We start from the raw sequence: 25541 nt of genomic DNA on the forward strand, positions 1-25541 counted from the left end.
CATTCAAAAGATTTGGGCATTAATGAATTTTCATAAAAGTTTGGGGGCCTTCGACGCAAGTGAAAATTATCGCCGAGCAGCGATTTCAAATTGCCGAGCGCTTCACTCAAACCTTTCACACAGAGAGAGAAACACTTTAGACGCAGCGCACACCAAATGTTCGATGGATGTTCCCAGAGATCAATTATCCGTTCTTCTGGATCATGGCCTCCATTCTTCCGCTCAAATCCTGGTACCCTTTCCGTTAATTGTTCAGTTTCCGCCATAATCTGAGCCAACAATTCGCCGATTAAACTCTTCGTTTTTTTTTTTGGTTTTTTTTTTTGGGTGTGTTAAACAGGGTTGTTTTGCTGTTTCGTCGATAAACCTTGAGACTAACCCTCATATCAAAGCAGAAAGCTTGGTACTATTCGATTTCTACTGGTTTTCGTTCTGTTGATTTTTTTAATTTTTAATTTTTTTTGGTGCAATGCGACGGCGTTTGATTTGGTAATGTATGGCTGGTGACAGGTGCTATATGGCGACTCACTTTTTCGAGAGAAGGAATATCGAAGGGCAATTGTAAGATTGTGAATTTACATTTGAGCTTTGCTATTATGCATTTTATATGGGTGATTGAACCAAAATTTTGCTAGGGTTAATGGGTGAATAATTTTGGTTATTTTATATTGTTTGTTTGTGTATTCGGACAGCAAATATATAAACAAGCATTGCAGCACCACAAGATTCTACCGAAACAAACTGCAGCGACTCCCACGGCAACTAGGAGTGCGCTGTCGGCATTAAATCGATCTTCGTCTCCAAATTCTATTAATGCTTCGGTGATAAATGAAAATGAGGTAAACGTAATTCATATTTTGCGTAATGCTTAATGTAAATGGCTATTTATCGATTCTTTTTTGGCAACGTAAAATAAAGGTGAAATTCAAGATTGCTACGTGTCACAGCTCGCTCGGTGAGAACCGAGCTGCCCTCGCTGAGGTTTGTTTGTACTTGTAAAATTATAATTATATTATATATATGTATTGTAATTCTTGATAGTGATGGCATCGTTGTGCGTGTTGAACAGATGGAGGGAATTCCAAGCAAGTCGAGGAATCTAGAAATGAATCTTACGATGGCTAAGCTTTACCGAAATTCTAGGCATACTCGAGCTGCAATTGGATGTTTTAAGGAGTGTTTAAGGTTCGATTCTTTGGTATTTAATGATAGTTTTATGTCCATATGCATAAGTACCTTTTACATCGGACTTTTGAACTTGTGCTCGTGTATATATCTGTAGAGCGTATTTCTGCCTCGATGACATTATTGAAGATATATTTGACAAATTACGGCCTGTTTTTATTTATTCTCGTGACAGAAATTGCCCTTACATAATGGAAGCTATTATAGCACTGGCTGAATTGGGTGTTTCCGCAAAAGATATCGTCTCGTTGTTTCCTCAGGTTTGTTTGATAGTGTTTTCGTCTCTTTGTCAGATTCCTCTTCGTGTAAGAAGGCAATGTCGTTTTCGTTATAAATTCATCGCAATAAATGCATTTCGCGATGGTTCAAAGTCCATTAATTGCTCCATTAACTGTAACGCCAGGTGTTTCAACATAATTCTTTATAAACCACGAAAATTTATAATATAATTCTCTCTGTTTTTATTTGTTGGTCATCACAGACTCCAACGAGAACCGGAAGACCTCCCTTTGACCATTTTGACTCGAGTCGCTGGTTGCCCGTAAGTTGCTTTTAGCTACAAATTTATATTATTGCTAAATCTAATTTATATTTTATAATAGTCGTGTTATCTCTTATTGCGATGCAGCGTTATGTCGAAGCTCGATGTTGCATTGCTTTGAATGATTACAAAGGTCAGATTATTACAATAGATTTCTTTTTTTTTTTTTTCATCGTATTTTTCCATCCACAGATTATTACAAATGTCAGATTATTGCAGGTGGGCTGGAAATATTCTCGGAACTTCTACAACGTTTTCCTAACAACGTTCACATATTACTTGAAATGGCCAAGGTTTGTAATAACTGCACTATGCTTGTTCTTTAATTAAGTTCCGACATTTGTATTTAGTTCATCATGAAATAATCGTAAGTTGCTTTTTTCTGAAGGTTAAAGCTGTCATAGGAAAAAACGATGAAGCCATTCTTGATTTTGAAAATGTAAGTACTTAACAGCTATTTTTATTTTTTTTATTTTTATACGTTAAATTGTTGTTGACGCTGGAAGTAAACTTGGGAAAATTCAATTGATACAGGTACGGTCAATTGATCCATATGTAATTACTTACATGGATGAATATGCAATGCTCTTGAAGCTGAAGTCCGATTATTCCAAGTTAAATAAATTAGTTCATGATCTATTGAATATTGATCCCACAAAACCCGAAGTTTTTGTGGCATTGTCTGTTCTGTGGGAAAAGAAAGACGAGAGAGGAGCTTTATCTTATGCCGAGAAGGTTGGATTTCTCGTTTTTTTTTAGTTTAACGGATTGCTACAATTGCTTTATTGTCATTATTTGATTTGCTATTCGCAGAGCATTCGCATTGATGAGAGACATGTAGCTGGCTATATAATGAAGGTACAAAAATTTATTCAAATAACACTAAATATCAATATTATTATTTATTTTTATATTACAGGTGGCCAAAAAAATGGAATTTCCGATATCCGCCGATTCCGATCCGAAAATTTCCGATTTGGAACAATTTTTCCATTCCAATTTCTGAAATTCGGACTTCCCGATTTTTTTTCGAATGAAATTGGAATTAGTTTTTCACTTTAGAAAAAAATTTCCACCCGTACTTTTTACCTAATGTCTCAATTATTATTATTATATCTAGGGTAATCTGTTCTTGTCAATGAATCGGCCAGAAGCAGCAGTGGTTGCCTACAGGGGGGCTCAAGAATTAAGGCCCGATCTTCGTTCCTATCAAGGTACGTTCAGACATTTGCATGTCTTTTTTTTTTTGAGTTAGTTTTAAGGAAAGCAATTATTAAATGACACTTACGATAAGTATTTCAGGTTTAGTTCGTTCGTATTTGGATCTTTCAAAGATCAAAGAAGCTTTATATGCAGCCAGAGAGGCAATGAAGGCAATGCCTCAATCTGCAAAGGCTCTAAAACTAGTCGGAGATGTACATGCTAGTAACACCAGCGGCAGAGAAAAGGTCTCGAATAATTTAGTATTATTTAGAATTTTGTTTCAAACTTTTACTTTATAAAATAGCTTTTAATGCTAGTTTTTAATCAATTAAATTCACTAAAATCGCATAAATTACCTGCAAATACTAATTTTTTCGTTGAATTATCAAGAACTCAAATATTCTTATTTTCTTGTTTTTATTTATTTATTTATTTATATATTTTTTTGTAGGCAAAAAAGTTTTACGAATCGGCGTTGAGATTGGAACCCGGTTTTCTTGGAGCTGCATTGGCATTGGCTGAGCTCCATGTGATGGAAGGTCGAAACGGGGATGCGGTTATTTTACTGGAAAGATATTTAAAAGATTGGGCCGATGATTCTTTGCATGTTAAGCTTGCTCAAGTCTTTGCTTCGACTAACATGTTGCACGATGCCCTTTCACATTATCAAGCTGCTCTGAGGTTAAAAAAGTCTTTCTTCCCTTTTCCCATTTCCTTGCGAAATAATTTTGAAAAATAATTAATTATTTTGCCTTTTCTTTATTCAGAATAAATATCGAAAACGAAGCTGCGAAAATAGGGCTAGATCGCTTGGAGAAACAAATGAAGGTTTGCATTATTTAATTTGCTTTTTTTTTTTTGTGTGTGTGTACTTGTGCAGCAAGTGGATTTTATTTTTTATTTTTTATTTTTAGGGAGTTGATCCTGATGCTCCAGATGACGACGACGAAGATAATGAGGTTGATGATGCCGATGGGGATCAGGAAGAGGCCGAGCTATTGTGATGGAAGCGTTCGATTAAATTAAATTGTCGTAAAAAAAAAAAATTTAAATATTTAATATTATTGTCAAAGAATGTAACTGCTGTTTGCGGTATTTCTGCTTCTTTATCGTTGATATCTCGATCAAAATTGGTGGTATTATAAACACATTCACACGTGTGTGTAATTGTGTGCAAATCACCATCTAAGAGACCACATTTTAGAACGATGACTTTAAGAAACATGTGATAAAAGTGCTGATTACTTTTGTACATATCCGAACCGAAACGAACCTTATTACATAATATTAGCAATTCTATGTAAAGGCTGTGTAATGATAGTTAAGCTTATATATTACAGGCACAAAACGAGAGGGGGGTACGTACGTACATGCTTCGTGGAATACATACACATGCTTAATGTGGTAAATTGGATTTTTTTTTGCATATACTAAACATGGTAAGGTTTCCTAGGTGTCGGTGCTCGAGGCTCCAATGACTGTAATCTCTGTTTCAGATGGAAAACTTCTACCTGCAATATATTAAAGGATAAACTTACATTTATTGCTTAAGAAAACGAAGAAAAACGAGCAACTCGAAACCATTATTACACATCTTTATACTATCGACCTATCTATCGTATTCCTACCTTTTGAAAGTATAGTACGAAATATTGTTAATTCGGTAAAATGTTTTTAATACCTGTAACTGGAACGCTCTTCCATGCTCTCCAGCAAGAACTCCTCTAGTCGAATGAAGTTCCTGAAATAGACAAATCCAATTGAAACGAATTTAAAAGGGAAATTGTATTTTAAAAATTATATACATACGACCAGTAATAGAGGGGCAAAAAGACGAGACCTTTTGGGTATCATCCAAAACGGCTTTAAGGAAGGCCACGTCATGCTCGAGTCTTACGTTGTCCGAGTGGACAATGTTTGATAGGCTATTAGCCTCTTCCTGTGCCAGCTCAACACTTGCTACCTTTTCTCTGAGCATCTCCATTTCCTTCATTGCCTCTCCCAATTTCTTCTCCATTTCCAGCCGACTTCTTATAGCAGCTGACAGATTCTTCTCTGCCGCCTCTCGAGCCGCTAGTGCAGCCGCCAGCTGTCCTTCCAGGATTCCGTTCTTCCTCATAAGGCTAGCTAACTTGGCTTCGCTTACCTGGTAGACACCTGGCGGAGCTGTCATTCTTGATTTGCCGTCGTTTTCTTGCAATATAAGATCTTCGGTTTCTTGCTTATCTGATTCGGATGCATACGATCTTTCTTCTGTGCTTCTGTCTCCGTTGTAGCTCACCCCAACACCACCAGAATCTGACAACTTCGTGTTTGGCTCCATTGTCTGAAAACGATATATCATGTACATGACTTGAGTTTCTTGTTGTGACATTTCTTACGAAGTTCAAGTTTGACAAAAATCATTGAATGGCATAGATAGGAATTAAGGGCGGAAATGAGAATGGAATTTCCGATTTTCGCCGGTCTGATCCGAAATTTTCCGATTTTGGAAGAATATGTTTCATTCCGAAATCCGAAATTTCGATGTTGATTTTTCAGAAATGCTTCGGATCGAAATTGGTAATATATATGAGATCCCGATTAACTCAAAATTTAACCAAGTACAGAAGGATACAAATAAATTTAACCTGGAACGAATTTTTGTCCACCGAGATCTTTGTTGTGGTTGCATCAGCATTCTCCTCTTCATTATAGAACTGTTTCCTGAGTGACACATTACCAGGACCAGGGTTCGGGTCAACAAGTAAAGATTCAGACAATGATTTTCTACCCGATCCATGATGTTCGATTGCAGAAGCTAAATTAAGTCTCGAGATGGAATCAAAATGGCCGCTAAGAGAAGCAGCATTGCCTGGTTGAGACAAGCCTATGGAAGAAGGTCCATTTTCAGACAGCAATGTTCCAGCAACTTTACTCAAAGTGGATCTTCGAATTATTGATGATTCGACTTTTTCCATGATAAGTACCTCGACCTAGTCGGAAAAAAAAAACATTATTATAGTCGAAAAACTTATAAACAGATAATTTCAAGAACTGATATAAAATACACTTGAGCACCTGGTTTGATGGATCTTTTTTTATACCACCAAATGCAACAAGAATATCCCTTTCTTTATGCTGCACAAGAACTAGACTGAAGCCCTGCAATCCAATCGAAGTATGATTCCCCGTTAAATATCTTCAGGATAATTGAAGAATTAACAATGGAATGCCCTTCACATGCTGTGAAAGAGTGCTAAACAAGTGATGTGAATGAACATCCACAAATTATTACAAACATATACACTGTCAGATTAAGAATAACTAAGCATTTATGAGAAAGTAATAGAACAAGTTATGTAAAAAACCTTGTTGGTAGTTATGGAAGATGGATGTGATGCAACGGCAATTGACCATTCAAACTTTATTACATCAAATATCAAGGTCTCCGCAGGTCCTGTAAAAAAAATGGACTTCAAAATTTTCGACTCTTGCTAAAAAAATAGAGTTATTTTCTTTATAAAAAAAAAAAAAGACATTGAGTTGTTAGCCAAAGGACTTACGTTTTCTCTTACTACCACCGCCTGTAATATACCATTTTGTTCCACAGAGCGCTCCACAACAACCAGATCTAGGCGAAGGATGAAAACCTCGTATTTTAATTCTTGACCATACCATCTGAAAAAAAAACATATATGCACGAGTTTTATTATATAATCCAAGAATTCCATATACTTAGAGTTAGAGTACACAAGTGTGGAGTGTTTTACGTACTGCCTCAAAGTCGAGTGAGTACAAGTCGTTCAGGGTCCTAGATTTCGACGCCCCACCAAAAACGAAAAGCATTTTGTCATTATAAAGAGCCGCAATATGGTTTGATCTTGGCGATGGTCTTGGTCCTCTGCACATGAGAAAAAACTCTCTATATATATAAATCTGCATCAAAAAATATTTGCGCATGATTTATACAGCGGCTTACGTGCAATGAAGAGGAAGCCATGTTAGAGATTTCAGATCAAACATATGCAGATCATTGAGTTTCCTCCGTTTACTGTCTTCGCCTCCGAATAAGATTAGGACAGAATTTGCCCTAACAACAGTATGACCACTACGCGCAACCTGTGAATTGTATTAGCTTCAGTTAGTAACTTAGTACCATTTTTTTTTCGATCAATACCTTTTCATTATGAAGGGAAGTTACCGGGATGTCTCCCTTTGCTTCGATAAGTGACCAACATTCTGCTTCCATATCAAATGCCCAAACTGCATGTGAAGAGGATAAAATGTATTAAATGAGAGATCAGAAGAGAAGTTGTCCCAATTGCAGAGAAGGGAAAGAAAAAAAAGAAAAAAAAAAAAGGGAAAACCTGACACTCTGTCACTTGCAGGCTCGGTTTTCCCTCCAATAAGAAGTACTTTCTTCCCCCAAGGGACCTAGAAAATCACAACATTAATCAAGAGGGACTAACAAGAAAGAATTTGAAATGATCAAGAGAATTTAGAAAGCTTGTAATCCCAGAAATCTGTGCATACTTGTTCAACTTAAACCAACAAAGAGAAACACAATTGCTTGTACTAAAAGTTTGCGAATATTTTTAGGTAAAAAAAGTAAGAATAAGCTATGACTTCGAATTATACAACAAAGATACATGGCATGGTAATGCTGTTAGAGAAGTTGATTATATACCAAAGTGTGACCTTTGCATGCTGGAATTTTTAGAGGAAGACTTGTCGGTGAAAGGTAAAGCTTCGATGAAGACTTAGTCCATGAATATCTATCAAAACTCAGCACCTGAAAAAATGCAAAAGAATTTCTTCTTAAAGTAAAATATTAATTAGGACAAAAAAAATTAATAATAAATAAAGGGCAAACAAAACACACACACACACACTGAGACAATACCTGGACATCTTCCAACAACCCACTAGCAGATTCACCACCAACCACCACCATCTTATTCCCGACTACTGCCGCTGCATGCTATTCATCGTACATTCAAACTTTTCAATGTTTTATCCAAAGAGAAATACATTTTTTTACATCTTACCAATTTCGATATTTACATTAAAAAAGGTAGGGATCAAAAAAATATTTTTACATTGAAGCGAGGTGTAGGCTTCTCTCCACTGATAGAAGGCACCATCCAATTTTCAGAGCTGCCCGAAGAGCAGTTGTTAAGCTCCGGCGTATTAGACGAAGAATGGCAATTAAGTTCATCCGATTCACTACTTGCTAACGCCACACCTTCACCCTGTCAAGATAGAACACATTAACGAGCAGTGTTTTTCGTTTGGACATCTCATGAAATTAAATTACATTTCTCTTACATTGGAACTGCTAAACCGTTTAGCGTGCCGTATTGGACTTCTAGTTCCCTGAGAAGAGTCCGAGAGTTGAACTTTCACTCTGCGGAAACACAACAGATTGTGATTAACATGTAATTTAAGAAACTAGGCAAACGATAACGATTAACGAAAATATTTTTCTACAGTAGTACGATTTCTCCAATAACTTGCCATTAGAAAGCATGCCCTCCATTATATTTACAGGTGGTTCGATTATTGAACCGATTATCTTGTTGTCTCCACTCTATTCAATTTTCATTTTCAATGCTCATATCCACCAAAATTAAAAAATAAATAAATAAAAATTGGGAGAAATCAACAGATAACCAGGAGATTTGAGACAACATTAGAAGAGATCTACTAGTTCATCAGCTACATTATTTAAAAAAAAAAACTAAATCCAAAAATATGAACTAAAAACACACACACACACACTGCACAGACAAAATGTAAACAAATTACCTCCCAATCTTCATCTTTCTCCTCGAAAAACCAAACATGTTTTCGAAATCCGAAAGCTTCACAGGCAAAAAAAAAAAAACAGTGATGATCAGGAAATGTATACGCACAAAAAAATGTATCTATACAATACAACGCGTACCTCAGAAATCGAGAAATAATTAGGGCTTCTGAACACAGTGAAAAATGTACGAACAGCTCGAAATTTGGGGCTTCTTCTCTATCCTATTTGCTGTTACCACAGTTCACAATGTCCACGTACGTCGTCGTATTATGATATTATTTATTTATTAATTATTATTATATATATACAGAACTGTATGTATCGATAATGCCGTAGAGGTATTCTGAGATTTGCAGTAAATTACTTATGAATGAAAGAGAGAAAACGAGAGTGTAGGCGCACGTTAGCCTGCTGTCTGTTTGCGTGACGTGTTTCACATGAGTTTTCACGTAGGGTGTAATTGCTAAAATGCGCGGGGTACTGTGGAGAGAGACGATGGGGACTTGATCACGTGCGGTTCCCTTGTGTACAGTTTTATGCATTCATGGCTCATGCTCTTCTTTTATAATTTTATTGAAGTCTCAATATAATATGTAATTAGGGGAAAAATTAATTCCAATTTCATAAAAAAAATAAAAATTAAAATGTGATTCAATTTTTTTTTTGAAAATTGGAAATTTTCATATAAAGAACATTGGTATTTGATTTTTTTTTTATTCACCTGTAATATAAAAAAATATTTAATTATGTTTATTATGCATATAATATTCAGAAACTATTTTGCAGTTTTGTTAATTATTTCGAAGATTGAAAAATATTCAAAATCAAAAAAAAAAAAAACAATTATACACATAGAAAAGATTAAAATAACATTTATCATTTAACAATTTATAATAGAGAGTTAATACATATATTTAAATTAATAAGGTTGAAACACGAAAACATTCATTTAATACAATATTAAAAATCTAAAGTGACAAATAATATGAAATAAAAATGATTTTAAAAATTAGACAATTTAATATTAAATTATAAGTTGTAAAACTTGGAGTAATTTTTTAAATCTTAACTTTTGTCTAATTTTATTTACAAAGAATTTAAAAGAATTGGAGGGGAGAGAAACCGGAGAGGGATGGATGACCGTTGGCTGATAGCGAAGACCAATGGGAGAGAGTCGAGGCACTGACAAGCATTAATTGCGAGGGAAAAAGATGGGCCGTATAGGGGGGGCCCATTTAACTTCTCGGTAATTGTGATTTTGGCCCATTTATATCTCACACGTGTCAACGTCAACTATAGTCAAAAGTTATTCATATCCAAAATTTGGGCCTTGTTCTATTAATTGGGGTAGAAAGCCCAATTAATAATTAATAGCCCATTTTAGGTTTTTGTTGGGAACAAGAGTAATGAATCTTGATAATGGAGTTGCTCAAGGGTATTTATGGTAACATTAGTTACTAATTTCTTGTAACGAACCAGTATCCAACAATATAGATGCATTGGGTAAATATTCACTTTCGTGCGATAGCTCGCAAACCCGTGTATGTTGTGATTGATATGCATCCAAGATTTCACATAATGCATGCATAAAAGAATATAGACAAAGAACACAAGTTATTTAAACTCTTAACTTTATATATAACTCAAAAACATAGAAGTGCAACTTCACTTCAATAAAAAAAGGTTGAAGTACACATTATTTAGTGATAATTAGTAGTATAGTTAGGAAAACTTGGAGCACATAGGCTCACTATCTCTCTCCCTATATTTATATAACTCTAGTGACTTTATAATCCGACATTTAAACGATCATATACGCAATAAAACTGCGATATTTATCGATTTTGTCGGACACACGCTCGTATATGTATTATTAAACCCATAATGCACCGGCATTTTTGAGCATGGGCTTCAAGGACCTCTTGAGGTGGAGGCTCATAATCTCGTTTGCTCCACCGACAAATTCGCCACCGATGAACACTGCAGGCATCATTGTAGGGTTACAGCCGAGGCGAGATAGGGCTTGCTCGATTTCACGTCCGTTTGCAATTTCGTCGAGTTCGTAGATTGTAGGGTTGACACCGAAATCGTAGAATAGGGACTTGATTGTGTGGCTCATGCAACATGTGGTCATGCTAAAGATGACCAAGGGCTTTTTGGACACCAATTTGTTCAATCTCTCCATTTGATAATTGGAATTGAATTTGGAATTGAAGAGAAAAAGAACTTGAAATATGAAAGCTTTGGTGATTGGTAGTGAATTGGAGTTTGGTTTTGTTGTGATGAAAATGAGAAGTGGGGAAGGTATATTTATAGGTACAAATCATGAGGGTACTATTGGAATTTTGGAATATCTTTGTGTGTGTGTGTGTGTTATTTTGTCCTTAAAGATAAAAGTGGACAACGTTACAATGAGTTGGAGGGATTAAGAATGTTAACATTAGACATTTGATATATTGTTTTGTAGTATTCTTTATTTATTTATTTTTATTTTCTTTTTAATAATTAATTAGTTTGAGAAAGATTGATGTGGCCTACCAATAAATAAATAAATAAATAAATAAATAAATAAAAAGCAAAACGATGACGAATATCTGCATACGGAGAATATTGATACGTGGCCTTCGTACGGCTTGATGATTTCATGATAACTTTTTAAGGATTGGAATATTATCTTATATATATATTGCCGATATATATTAAATATTCCCACTAATTTATGATTAGTCAATCTAATAAGATATTACATCAATCTATTTTGTTCTTAATTTGATTTTATGCCGATTTTAATATTGAAAAACATGTTGCACACTTTTAACATTATTAAATTAATTTACTTAATCCTACTCTATTTATTTGTTTGAGCTAGGTTAGATAACATTTTCCCAATTTATAAATCTCTATGCTCTTTCAATTAATTTATATGGAATTGAATATTTATTACAAATAAAATTTAGAGATCAAATTAAAATAAAACAAGTGGTCCATTATTAACTTTAAGTAGTGAAATGTGATATATATCTTTTTGGGGAGGCATCTTTGTGAGTTGGAGAAGAATTCAAATTGGATTTATCCAATTATTGGGACCTCAATTCCTTTTTTCTTACTATATTCGATTATATTTTAATTTATTTATTAATTGGATAATTAATAAAACCAATTCCTTGATTAAAACAAAAACAAAGGAGCAAATTAGAGCAATAATTAATATAATATAATCTTCATATTATCTCACGAAATAAATAATAATAATAATAAAAAATAGTTCCATTAATTAATCATGTCATCTTTCGAGTTCGATTTTAAAAATAAAAAAATCGAAAAGAAAAGGAAAAAAAGTAAAATTCAAGAATTTATTGAAGAAAAGAACATCTAGTGTGAACAAGAAGGTTACGTTCCGATCGACCGCAACATATATACTTTATCGTGTTTTGCCTCTTGTTGCGCATATAATGTTACGTGACCTCATTCGTTATTTTGGCGCTTCTCGTACACGAATGAATTCCCAATGCAACTTTTATTAATATATCATCAAACATATATATATACATACACTCTTTGTGTATATAATGAGATACAAAAATGAAGATTCTTAGGGATAAGTATTATGGGAAAAGAATAAGAAACCAAGTAGTAGTACTTGTTGGTAATTACAAAATGGCCCTAAAAAACCCCAAAGGGCAGTTTAGTTCATTACAGGGGGTGTTCGAACCTCTACGATGTACGTGGAAACTTCTGAGTACGTACGTACGTAAACACACAGTAACACATGCGGGTGTGTGTGTGCAATGCATGCATGGAAGCAGATGCGATTCATTAATTAAACGTGTGAATAATAATATGTCAATTTTAGTTTCGTGAGTACGTAATGTAGAGAGAGAAAGAGAGAGAGAGAGAGAGAATTTCTCAGAAATTGGCTTTATGCAACTTGAAAATCTGACGTGGACTGCTGTATCTTGCATTATATATATACTAATTTAGATTTTTTTTAAAATATATAATTTTTTAATAATTAATTTAATAAACATAAATAGTGTGAGCGGTGCTGCAAATTGGGTGGTGAATCTGTCTATGCATTTAACTAGTGGTAATATATATATACACATACACCAAAGGAAAAATTAGTTCAATTATTTCATCCGATACATATTGTAATAAAGTCTCATATATATATATATATATATATATTGGCATTTTGCACCCTTCAATTATGCTCATTTGGCACTTTGCACCCTTAAGTTAAAAACATGGTAGATAGCACCGTCAAATTAAGATTTGCTTGGCACATTACACTCTAATACACTTTTTCTGCTAAAATTTGCGTCCGAAGAATTTATTTTACCATAATTCACTGGGCAAAATGGTCAATTATTGTTAATTATATCCGCAAACGAGGAATATTGTATGTAATAAAAAAGGTTGGTACTGAATTTATTCACAAACTTACCCTTTCAGTTCCCCAAAATTCCTTTTATTCTACTATATTTAGGTTATGGGGTGCACTATGCCAAGTAAATCTTAATTTGCGGGTACAATATGTCATATTTTTAATTTAAGAAGGCAAAGTGCAAAATGAACATAATTGCAGGGTGCAAAAGGCCAATTACCCTTTTATTAATTAGATACTATGTATTTAGCGTTATTAGAAACGCGTTTTCTATGTATTTAAAATGTAAACGCGACTTTGTAAAATATTACTGTAAATAGAGATTAGTTGGGTCTTAGGATTAGTTAGAAATCTATAATCACGTGTAACTTCTCTCTCTCTCTCTCTCTCTCTCTCTCTCTCTCTCTCTCTCTCTCTCTCTCTCTCTCTCTCTCTCTCTCTCTCTCTCTCTCTCTCTCTCTCTCTCTCTCTCTCTCTCTCTCTCTCTCTCTATTAATGTTTTTGTCAAATTTTTGTGTGAACTTTTTAGTACTTCACTAATAATTTTCTGAATTTTTAATAAATACATAGATTTTTATTGTTTCAGCTTGTTTTTTTGGTGCATATATATATGCTATGCCAATGTCTTGGTTGCTGTCAAGAATCTATTTCATTTTCAATTATATTGCTTGTTAATCTTGATGTAACATAATATAATTTCGAGTAATATACGACATTAATCAGATTTACTGGAAATTCATATTAATAATTAATCCCAAAAAAAGCATTAAAAAAAGCTGATATATTACTAACATTAATAATATATTTAATTCAGTAGATTAGTAGCATCATTAGGCAAAACTTAAGCATACAAAAGGCATCATAAAAAACTTTAAACCTATTTATATAATAACACCACGTGCAACAAAAACTGCATGTATAGTGTATATATAGTGATAATTAGCACTATACTTAGAAAAACTTAGTGACTATATAATCCGACATCTAAACGATCATATACGCAATAAAACTGCAATATTTATCGATTCTATCGGGCCCACAAACATACACTCGTACGTATATATATATTATTAAACCCATAATGCACCGGCATTTTTTAGCATGGGCTTTAAAGACCTCTTGAGGTGGAGGCTCATAATCTCGTTTGCACCACCGACAAATTCGCCGCCGATGAACACTGCAGGCATCATTGTAGGGTTACACCCGAGCCGCGATAGGGCTTGCTCGATTTCACGTCCGTTTGCGATTTCGTCGAGCTCGTAAATTGTTGGGTTGACACCGAAATCGTAGAAGAGGGACTTGATTGTGTGGCTCATGCAACATGTGGTCATGCTAAAGATGACCAAGGGCTTTTTGGTCACTAATTTGTTCAATCTCTCCATTTTGAGATGGAATTGAATTTGGAATTGAAGAAAAAAGATTGTTAGTGTGGATGTGGAATTTGGTTTTGTTGTGATGAAAATGACGAGTGGGGAAGGTGTATATATATAGGTGAAAATCATGGGGTATATGTGAGGGTACAATTGGAATTTTGGAATATGTTACCAATAAAATTAAATTAAATTAAATTAAAAAAAAATGGGAAAAAACGATGACGAATATCTGCATACGGAGAATATTGAGACGTGTCCCTTTGTACGGCTTTTGATGATTTCATGATATATTTTTTAGGATTAGAATATTATTATTAAATATATATTATAATTAAATATTCCCACTAATTTAATTAAGTCAATTAAGATCGAAAGTTTATCATGTATGTGCGATGCCTTTAAAGAATATTTATGATTTTCTTTTTCATGATTAGTCAATCTAATAAGATATTATATTTATCCTACTTGTTCCCAATTTGATTTGATATATGCTGTATTTTTTAAATTTAAAATTACACACTTTTATTTATTTATTTTTTAATTTAATCGTATACCCTTTTCGTTGTTCTGCAGTGAAATAATCTACTGTCAATTACTACTCTTTACTCTTTCAATTAATTAAGGAATTGATTTTTTTTTTCTTAGAAATAATATTTAGAGAGGTTGTAAATTAAACAAGTATGTCCAATTAACTTTTGTGAATTGTGATATATATCTTTTATATGTAAAGGCATCTAATTTTGTGAGTTGGAGAAGAATATTTAAATTTGGATTTATCCAATTGGGACCTCTTCCCTTTTATTTCTTCGATCTTGTGAAAAACAAGATTCGATTTTGTAAAGGCACAACGTAACAGTTTTGAAGATGCTACACTCGGTGAAATAAATCGGATGATCTTGAATCTTTAATTAATTATCTATGTTACAAAGATAGATTGATTGCCGTTAAATAAGTTAGGTTATTGAAGTACGTACACGATTAATGCATGCATGCATGCGTGTATATATATGTATATATATATATATATATATATATATATATATATATATATATATATATATATATATATATATATTAATTAGTAATCCTAATTAAGATGCATGCATGGTTTCAGTTTTTTTTCTTTTCAAATTGTAATAATATAATAATAAAAAATGGAGTATATATAAAATTAAAATTATAACTTTTTGGGCACAAGGGAGAGACAAAAATGAAGATTCTTGATTTAGGTAGATGGATAAGTATTATGGAAAAGGGGCAAGTAGTTGTTGATAATTACAAAATGGCCCCAAAATAACCCAAAGGGCAGTTTTTATTACAGCTGGGGTTGTTAATTCTGATCTCTTCAATCTTACATCATGTGGAAACTTCTACCGTTCTACGTACGAAAAAAACACGCAGTAACACATGTGGGTGTGTGTGTGTGTTTGTGTGCGCGTGGAAGCAGATGCGATTCATAAAAACGTGTGATGAAAAATGTCAACTTTAGTTTCATGAGTATGTACGTAATGGAGAGAGAGAGAGAGAGAGAGGAGAGAGAGAGAGAGAGAGAGAGAGAGAGAGAGAGAGAGAGAGAGAGAGAGAGAGAGAGAGAGAGAGAGAGAGAGAGAGAGAGAGAGAGAGAGAGAGAGAGAGAGAGAGAGAGAGAGTATTAGGAACATAATTTCCCATAAAAATCTGATTTATATATGCATTAGAGTCTGTCATCAGCTGTAATTTGTTATTTGTTATTGTCACTTATTGCCCATAATTTAAAAAAAAAAACGTTCTATCATTTTCTGAAGTTTTAATAAGTGTCATTTATTAGGTTGATAAAATATATATAATTACAATCAATATAATATTGTCCATGCATGCACAACAGATTCTTCTGCTAATTGTTAACATTTTACCAATTAATTAAGCATCAAATAAAATAATCCAATAATATTGGTGCCGGTGGCGAGGCTAAGAACGTACTTTTGTGAGGGTGGGCTTTAAAACATATCGGTAGTTCGGGGACAACAGCTCTGAAAAAAAGAATTAGTTTCCATATTTTTTCGTAATTTTACCTATACCTCAGAGTGTGGCCGTAATTTCGATAAGAGGGAAAATTTTAGAAGTATATACGATGTTAAGGCCTCGTTTGGTTGGTATATATATAACAAGTCGAGAATCTATTTCAGTACTTTCAAGTATCCGCGTATTATAACACAACCTCACAAAATACATTTTAGATTATCTCACGGGCATTGCTTTTAATCTGATTAATTAAGAAGAGCATTATATTTCAATTAAGTAGAAGAAGACGATGATCTAATATTCGATAAATTAAATAAATACGTAATAATCAAATTATGAGTTCAAAACACTAGAAAATCGTATTAATTATTAGCCAAAAAAACAAAAAAGAAGCATGAAAGTAATTAAAGCTGATATATATATCATATATATATATATCAAGTATATATAAAATAGAGTTTATTGCATTTACTACCCCTGTGAAAATCGCAACTGCGTGTTTCCTCCCTGTCATAAAAAAATTAGCAAATGCCCCCCTATATTTATTAGTCAAAGGCGAAAACCCCCCTCTTCGCAAATCGTGTGTCTCACGCGCGGTTTCTGCGATTTTTCTTCCTTATGTTGCAGGAAATGACAAAATTGCCCCCAACTTCTTTTTTTCTTTTTCTTTTTTCTTTTCTTCTTTTCCTTTTTTTAATAAAGTAATAAATTAAAAAAGAAATTAATTAATATTTAATATTCTTAACCAAAACCACCACAGTTCCCACCACAGTCCACGGAAGGGGACACCAAATAGCCAGCACTCTGTGCGCCATATACACCACTCTCTCACGGTATAATCGGGTTTGTGGGGCGCCACAAACTCACTTCCGAGTTTCGACAAAGCTCACCAGCCGCTCAATTTCTGCAGCTCCTCGCCGCCGTAGGCGACGGAAGAGAGGAGAAAATTCTGATGAAAGTGGGAGGTGGAATGGGAGGCGGCAGCGAGGTGAAGTTGGCGGTGGACCGGTGTCTGCGGCAAGAAGAGTGGAGGAGACATGTTGTGGAAGGAAAGAGGTGGGGCCGGTGGTGGGGGCGGCGTGAAGAGGTGACTGCCGGAGGTGGTGGTGGTGGTGGCGGCGATTTCAATGGGGAATAAGAAGAAATTAGGGGAAGACATGTTCTTCTCTCTGGTTGGAGGCGGCGGCACAACGAGGTGATTGCCGGTGGTGGCAATTTGGTGGTAGTGGTGGCAATTTCAATGGGATTAAGAAATTTGGGGAAGACGATGTTTTTTTTTCTCTTTTTTTTTTCTATAAAAAATCGTGTTATTTACGATTGTTAAAGAAATTTTAAAAATTGCAATTCGATCCAAATTTTTGGATTATTGTATTTAAATTTTTGGATTTATGTTTATCTATATAAGAATTTTCTTTGTTTATGTTTTAATGTTTATACTTAATATTATTAAACGAATAATTATAATATTAACTTAAATTTCTAATTATTTTTCAGTTCCTAAATAATTTTATATTTTAATTTGGCTCCAAAATATTGTTTTCAGCCCCATAATTTTAGAAATATTATGTATTTCCTGAAAATTACAATTCAGTCCCTAACTTATTATTTGATTAAGTTTCTACAATTTTTCAGTAATTCAATTTGGTCTCCAAGTTTTTTTCAGGAATCTCCTCAGGGCATTTCTGTCTTTTCACAACCGGTCAACAGGAAAAAGGGGAATGGGTCGAGTATGCTACCTAAAAATAAATACAGGGGGGGTATTTGCTAATTTTTTTATGACAGGGGGGAAACACGCAGTTGCGATTTTCACAGGGGTAGTAATTGCAATAAACTCATATAAAATATAAAAACATTATTATTCAGTAGATTAGAACCATTAATTGTTAGGCAAAACTGGAGCATACAAAAAGGCCCCTATTATATATATAATCTCTACCAACCAACTAATCCCACTCTTAATTAAACCTATATATTAATTAATTATCTCCGCCAGTCGGCCGGCCAGACGTACAGTGTACGATGATGACGTACGTCATCGATCATAACCAGAGTGCGCCGGCTCTTTTGAGCATGGGCTTGAGGGCCCTTTTGAGGTGGAGGCTCATGACCTCGTTGGCACCTCCGACGAACTCGCCACCGATGAACACCGCCGGGACAGTAGGGTTGCAGCCGAGCCGAGATAGGGCTTGCTCGATTTCTCGGCCCCTCGAGATCTCGTCGAGCTCGTACACCGTTGGATTGACGCCGAAGTCGCTGAAGAGTGATATGATCGTGTGGCTCATGCAGCACGTCGTCATGCTGAATATCACCACCGGCTTCTCCGACGCCATTTTGCTCACTCTCTCCATTTCTTTTTAAATTAAATAGTTGCTTGTATTAAAAAAAGATGTGTGTGTGTGTGTAGTAGTGTGTGAAAATATTGATATATAGAACTAGGGTTTTTGTTGTTTTTTTGGTGTGGAGAAAATGGAGAGTGGATTATATTGGGTGTATTTATATAGAAATTTTGGAGAGGGTGGGGGTTGTATTGTACTTGTAAGGATTTTTGGAGGGATTAAGAATGTTTAATTAATAATTAATTTGAGAGAGATTGAAACGTGGCCTACCAAAAAATAAAATCCTTTGTACGGCTTGATAAATATTTCATGCATGATATCTTTTTAAGGATAAGAATATTATCTAATTAATGGCCGATATAATATATTAAATATTCCCACTAATTAATTTAATCTATAATTACTCTATTTGTTTGTTCTCTAGTCAAATAATCTATCATCTCTGCAGAAAAGATAAATCAACATTTTCCCTAATTAATTTCTAAACTCTTTCAATTATAAGGAATTGAAATATTTATTAAAAATAATATTTAGAGGGTTATAAATTATAATTAATAAAACAAGCTAAGGTGGTCCATTATTAACTTTAAGTAGTGAAATGTGATATATATCTTTTTGCATAGGCATCTTTGTGAGTTGGAGAAGTTGGATTTATCCAATTGGGACCTCTTTATAAAAACAAATTAAAAAAAAAAACTTTTATTGAAGAAAAGAACATCTAGTGTGAACAAGAAGGTTCCGATCGATCGACCACAACATACTTTACCGTGTGTTCGCCTCTTGTGTGTTTGTGCATTTTTATGTGACCTCGTTGGGGTTTTTGGCTTTTCTCGTACACGAATGAATTCCAATTTAAAGAAAAAAATCAAAAATTGAAAGATATATGATGCATATATATATCATCATGCATGGATATTACATCTTATATTTTTCAAATTTGCCCATTGTACGTAATGAATAATTGATGGAGTAGGCATGTATATATAAAACTATAACTTTTTGTGTACAAGCTAAGGAGAGACAAAAATCAAGATTCTTGATTTAGGTCGAGGGATAAGTACTAGTTGATAATTACAAAAATGGCCCTAAAAAACCCCAAAGGGCAGTTTTTTTTATTTGTTATTACAAAGGGTTTGTTCTATCTATCTTCAATCTACATCATAGTATTGTTCGATTTGTTCGACCCTACACCCGGTGAAAAACACCGGGTGGGTCTTCTGCTGCCACGTATCTCTTTTTTGAATTTTATAATAGATTCCCCGCTAGGGTTTACCTTTAGGGGTTTTAGAAAAATAAAAAAAAGAACACGTGGCAGCAGAAGACCCACCCGGTGTTTTTCACCGGGTGTAGGATCGAAGGAACCGTATTGTTCCAGCAGCACTTATCGACAAGCACATAAACGATGTGCATGGAAACTTCTACGTACGTACGTAAACACACACAGTAACACGTGCGGGTGTGTGTGTGTGCGCGCATGGAAAAGCAGATGCGATTCATAAAGAAAGTGTGATCGATCATGACAATACGGAAATAATCACTTGTGATGAGAGTGAATGTCAACTTCATATATATATAGATCAATTAATTTCAGTACGTAACGCAGAGAGAAAGAAAAAAATAATAATAATATAATATAATATATATGAACGAGTGCGGTTCTCAGCATATATATAGAATCTGTCATAAATCAACATGTTACTTGTTCATGAGAGAGAGAGAGAGAGAGAGAAAATAATGTAAAAATCTGCTTTATGACATGGACGGTGTATTATCTAAATATTGTTCTTGATATATAATGTGGTTATACATACATGATACATACATAACATAGTATATATATATATATATATATATATATATATATATATATATATATATATATATATATATATATTAAACACGGAGGACCCGATTCCACGATTCGGGAGTTAGTGTTTTGGTGACGTTTACGAGTTGAGCAGTTAATCGAGAATGCGAAGAGTCACTGCACACCAACTCTAGTGAAAAAAATATTCAATGGTTGAGTCAGTAATTATACGACAGTGTAGGTTTACTCAATGCATCTATACAGTTGACTGCGCGAGAGTTCCTTCATCACGCAAAAAAAAAAAATTATATGTATAAATAGGAAATAAATGACGTACATATATAAAATAACGGTGTTGTTGGGCCTGCTCGTGACAGGTCGACAGGGCCGGCTCAAGCCCATATGGGACCCTAGGCAAATAATTTTTTTTCAGACCCTTATATTAATTTTTTAATTTAAAATTAAAATATTTTTTTTGGTATTTTCTTATTATTTGAAGTGTAAATATTAAAATTATTAGATCTTATGTTATTTTTTCTACAATTTGACTTTCATATAAATAATTTTATTTAGTTTTATGAAAATATAAAAAAATATATTTTAAATTTGAGGGCCCTAATTTATAATACACATAATTTACGAAGCCCTATGAATATTAAATACAGTTTGGGGGTCTTAGACGTAGGCCTAAGTTGCCTATGCACTAGAGCCGGCCCTGGTCGAACTTAAATTATTATATTTGGGTTCTATCGGGCTTCGGCTTGGCCCGAAATGCCAAAATTTTATCGAAGATTGTGCCGAATTATATATTATATTCTTTTTTTTTCTTAAATAATATCCTTTTTTTGACACAAAAGTGTGGGCGGTGCTGTCCTTTGCTGTTGGAATCAGTCACTACAATATTAGTGGTATTATATTATATTATATTAACCATCCCCACACAAAATTGTATTCTATTATTTCAGCTTTATTTATTAATTATTTTTCCCATTAAATTAATTTCCATGCACAACGTACACACTCTTCTGCTAATTATTTATTAATTACATTTATGGCGAACCCAAATCCAAGAGAATCTATTTAATAATCAAATTTTTATTAGTTCAAAACTGGAAATACATATTAATTAACCAAAAAAAAAATCATTAAAAATAAAATATATTTAATTCAGTAGATTATTAGGCAAAACTGGAGCATACAAAAAGCCTCATAAAACAAACAGAGACTAGTCAACTAATCCCCACTCTTAATTAAACTTTAAACCTATTTATATAATAACACGTGCAACAAAAATTACTGCACTGTAATTATTATTATTAATTATTAATTATTAATTAATTCGTGTCGGCGCCGGATTAATCATACCCAAAGTGCGCCGGCTCTTTTAAGCATGGGCTTGAGGGCCCTTTTGAGGTGGAGGCTCATGACCTCGTTGGCCCCTCCGACGAACTCGCCGCCGATGAACACCGCCGGCACGGTGGGGTTGCAGCCGAGTCGAGATAGGGCTTGCTCGATTTCTCGGCCCCTCGAGATCTCGTCGAGCTCGTAGACCATAGGATTGACGCCGAAGTCGCTGAAGAGGGATATGATCGTGTGGCTCATGCAGCACGTCGTCATGCTGAATATCACCACCGGCTTCTCCGACACCATTTTGCTCACTCTCTCCATTTCTTTTTAATTAATATAATTAAATAGTTACGTTGCTTGTAATAAAATAAAAAAGATGAATGTAGGTATGAAAAAGATTGGTATAGTAGTAGGGTTTTTGTTGTTTTCTGATGTGGAGAAAATGAAGAGTGAATTGTGTGTATTTATATACAAATTTTGGGGGGTGGGGTGGGGTGGGGTGGGGTGTTGTACACTTGTACTTGTTGGATTTTGAAGCTTGTATTAGTATTTATTGTATTGGAGGTTTTTGGAGGGATTAAGGAGTAATTAATTAATAATTAGTGTGAGAGTGATTGATGTGGGGAAGCACTTTGATAAATAAAAGAAAAACAATTACGAATCTCTGCATACGGAAGAAAGGAGACGTGTCCTTGGTACGGCTTTCTTATTTGATTTTATTATATATATATATATTAGGATTAGATAGAATATATTTTATGTCTATTATATTCTTTTCCACTATTTTTGTTTTTATTCTTTTTTAAATTGTTCCTATATATAATGCTGTGTTGCACTTATATATATATATTTTCATTTCGTTTTTCTTTCTTTTTTCAAAATTAGATTAATTAGTTGATATATATATATATATATATATATATATATATATATATATATATATATATATATATATATATATATATATATATATATATATATAAAATTACAATTAAAAAAAAAACCCAAATGAAGATAATAATTATCTTGATTTCTCTAATGAAAAAAAATTGTGTGCATATATATGGTATATAAATACAAAATAACACGATTTAATGAGTGGTCCATTAAATTTAACTTTCTAGTGTGACTTTCTGTGTAGCATCATATGAGTTGGAGAACGAAGTTGGATTTATCCAGTTGGATATATATATATATATATATATATATATATATATATATATATATATATATATATATATATATATATATATATATATATATATATATATATATATATATCTGAAAATATGATGAGAAATATAATATAGTATAATGTGGTGGATAAAAAGAAAGAATGCATATGTAAGATGGTCCACAACCGCAATGTTATCCTCTTTGCCTTTATCATTTTTATTTTATTTATTATTATGCGATTTTTGTATGACATCATGATATGTTTTTTGTAGCACATTTTAATGTCAAATATGAATTTTTGATAATTATATTGCCACGTGTCTGTTTTTCACTTGTCCTAAAGAGTTAAATCAATCCAAGATAATAAACAAATTATTATTATTATTATTATTTTTATTGTAACAATCAAATCAAAGAGTTAAACCAATCCAAGATAACAAACAAATTATTATTATTTTTATTTTCTTAATTGTAACAATCAAATCATCAAGATCAAACGTTTCTAAAATTCGTTTGAAGTTCGATTTGAGAAGCATTATTCTGAACGTAATTTCATTCGGGAAAGGGACATAATTTCTTTTCGAAAGGCCGCCGGGGCTTCGATAGTGTTTTATCTTTTACAAAAGAAAATAAAATAAAAATCGAAAAAAATAGGAATCGGAAAAGGAAATTTGTTCTCACATGGTGAATAGATTAACACAACTTTCTCTAGACAAATCTCAACAGTAGTAAAGCTTGCCTTCATTTTCAAGCTTTTATTTCGTCACCAATTTTCCGAATCTTGCCTCATCACTTCATAAAGTGTGTATATGTTTCTCATCCTAGTGTGTGAAATTTTTGAAATTTCTCCGGGCATGTGAAATGACCAAATTACCCTCACTCGAATGATCAAATTTCAAATTTTATTTCAGAATATATATATTATTTACACAGAGTACAAGTGCACAGAACAAGTGCCCATAACTGCCCCTAAAATACATCGAAAGGCCGGTTTATTTATAGGGTTACTTACCCGGCCCATATAACATTGTATCTATTTTTCTCTCTCTATATATACAAACACAAATTAATTATATGTTGAGTACTATTCAAATACATTATATTTTAAAATATATACGCACACGTGGCGGAGCCAGTAATGGGCCAGGGCGGCATGCCCCCGATATTTCTCAAATCAATCTCTGTTAATTTATATATAAATATAAATATAATTTTTTTTTTACAATAGTATTAACAGTCTCCTTCGTAATTTTGTAATATATTCGACCGCTCGAACATAAAATTCTGACTCTGCCACTATATATAGATAAATGGTTTTTTCTTAAGCCCCATACAGTATATTCTTATAGCTTTGTTCTAGATTGGTTGATCATTGTACCAAATCTTGTGCAAGATTGTGTGAGAACGAATTAAATGTACTATATTTATTTATTTAATTAATTAATTATTTTTTTGTTGAGATCGATCGGTATCGGATCAAAGCTTTACGACCTTAGTAGCACAAGAGTATGGTCTGCATGTAATATATTTGATTCTTTATAGTATTATTATATGATCCTTCAAACAAAAAAAAGGGTAGAAGAAAATTAAATCATGCTGTTGAAAAGCCAAGGTACAGAATCATGCTAAACACTCGATAGTTGATATATGTTGTCAACGAGGTAGTCTTGCGATAAATGAGCTGGTGGTGTTTGATGAAATGTCCCAAGAGAGTATCAACTGAAAATGAAAATGAAGATGAAAAGTATAAGAACTAAAAGTGCCATTAACTTAACTTTGTTAAGTTTCTCCAAAATTGTTATCTATTAACTTAAGTTTTGGTAATTTGGTAAGTTTGCAGTTTTGATTTCATCAAAAGTTGTTTGATGTAGCATAAAATTTGGGATTACGTTTGTTGCGGCTTACGGGATAAGAAAATTTGGGGATTTAGGTTTGCTAAGCGCTTATAGGATTGAGAGAGTGAAATAGTAAATTGGGAAGTCGGGTTAGAGAAATTAGGGAAGAGTGTGAGGTGGATTATTGTTGGTGTGTTCCAACTTCCAGCTAGACTTTGACTGCCAAATCGACATCACGTGCAGCGCACATTACACCTGAAACTTGACAGCCGAACCAAAAGTGCCAAAAAGAGGTGAATTTGGGAACTAATGTCGTTTTCGAGGAGAAAAATCATTTTAGTGATAAAGTATAGGGACGAAAACTACAGTTAATCCCTTATTATCCATACTAAATTCTCATAGTTGGCGACGATCCTAAAGCCGACCCTGTTCTTTCAAAGTTGAGTTTGAAAATTCAAAAAGATTGTATTCGACACCTCCTTCGTTACATGACCAACGTACATCTCGCAATTTAATGTGTTTATCCGTAGAGTGAAGGTGGCTGCATTTATCTTGCCCT

General features: G+C 33.5%; 6 protein-coding genes across 6 annotated transcripts; 1 reads left to right on the forward strand and 5 right to left on the reverse strand.

Moving 5' to 3' along the window:
• The first annotated feature begins 41 nt into the window (after window positions 1-41).
• APC7 (tetratricopeptide repeat (TPR)-containing protein) lies at window positions 42-4181 on the forward strand. The gene is made up of 18 exons (XM_013003460.2): window positions 42-232; window positions 341-403; window positions 511-561; window positions 693-839; window positions 919-981; window positions 1070-1185; window positions 1361-1445; window positions 1667-1726; window positions 1814-1859; window positions 1946-2019; window positions 2115-2165; window positions 2261-2461; window positions 2540-2584; window positions 2847-2940; window positions 3029-3174; window positions 3381-3610; window positions 3697-3757; window positions 3844-4181. The coding sequence occupies exons 1-18, from the start codon at window positions 164-166 to the stop codon at window positions 3931-3933; spliced, it is 1692 nt and encodes a 563-aa protein (XP_012858914.2). The 5' UTR covers window positions 42-163; the 3' UTR covers window positions 3934-4181.
• On the reverse strand, window positions 4128-9159 carry LOC105978038 (Galactose oxidase/kelch repeat superfamily protein). The gene is made up of 17 exons (XM_013003451.2): window positions 8859-9159; window positions 8720-8775; window positions 8240-8318; window positions 8011-8163; window positions 7815-7892; window positions 7599-7703; window positions 7279-7345; window positions 7113-7174; window positions 6891-7030; window positions 6686-6812; window positions 6475-6589; window positions 6280-6368; window positions 5990-6073; window positions 5560-5904; window positions 4770-5255; window positions 4611-4670; window positions 4128-4440 (listed from the first exon to the last, which is right to left on the reverse strand). The coding sequence occupies exons 2-17, from the start codon at window positions 8755-8757 to the stop codon at window positions 4360-4362; spliced, it is 2109 nt and encodes a 702-aa protein (XP_012858905.2). The 5' UTR covers window positions 8758-8775; window positions 8859-9159; the 3' UTR covers window positions 4128-4359.
• Window positions 9160-10371: 1212 nt separating this feature from the next.
• On the reverse strand, window positions 10372-10999 carry LOC105978064 (monothiol glutaredoxin-S5). Its single transcript, XM_013003478.2, has one exon. The coding sequence runs from the start codon at window positions 10903-10905 to the stop codon at window positions 10594-10596; it is 312 nt and encodes a 103-aa protein (XP_012858932.1). The 5' UTR covers window positions 10906-10999; the 3' UTR covers window positions 10372-10593.
• Window positions 11000-13873: 2874 nt separating this feature from the next.
• LOC105978055 (monothiol glutaredoxin-S5) lies at window positions 13874-14561 on the reverse strand. Its single transcript, XM_013003469.2, has one exon. It carries the CDS (start codon window positions 14487-14489, stop codon window positions 14178-14180), a length of 312 nt encoding a protein of 103 aa, XP_012858923.1. The 5' UTR covers window positions 14490-14561; the 3' UTR covers window positions 13874-14177.
• Window positions 14562-18316: 3755 nt separating this feature from the next.
• On the reverse strand, window positions 18317-18970 carry LOC105978075 (monothiol glutaredoxin-S5-like). Its single transcript, XM_013003488.2, has one exon. It carries the CDS (start codon window positions 18827-18829, stop codon window positions 18521-18523), a length of 309 nt encoding a protein of 102 aa, XP_012858942.1. The 5' UTR covers window positions 18830-18970; the 3' UTR covers window positions 18317-18520.
• A 2799-nt stretch (window positions 18971-21769) lies between these two features.
• LOC105949614 (monothiol glutaredoxin-S5) lies at window positions 21770-22396 on the reverse strand. The gene has a single exon (XM_012972924.2). The coding sequence runs from the start codon at window positions 22290-22292 to the stop codon at window positions 21984-21986; it is 309 nt and encodes a 102-aa protein (XP_012828378.1). The 5' UTR covers window positions 22293-22396; the 3' UTR covers window positions 21770-21983.
• Window positions 22397-25541: the final 3145 nt, after the last annotated feature.

Source organism: Erythranthe guttata, chromosome 7 (assembly GCF_056151865.1).
Source record: "Erythranthe guttata isolate IM_541 chromosome 7, IM_541, whole genome shotgun sequence".
Classification (NCBI taxonomy): Eukaryota; Viridiplantae; Streptophyta; class Magnoliopsida; order Lamiales; family Phrymaceae; genus Erythranthe; species Erythranthe guttata.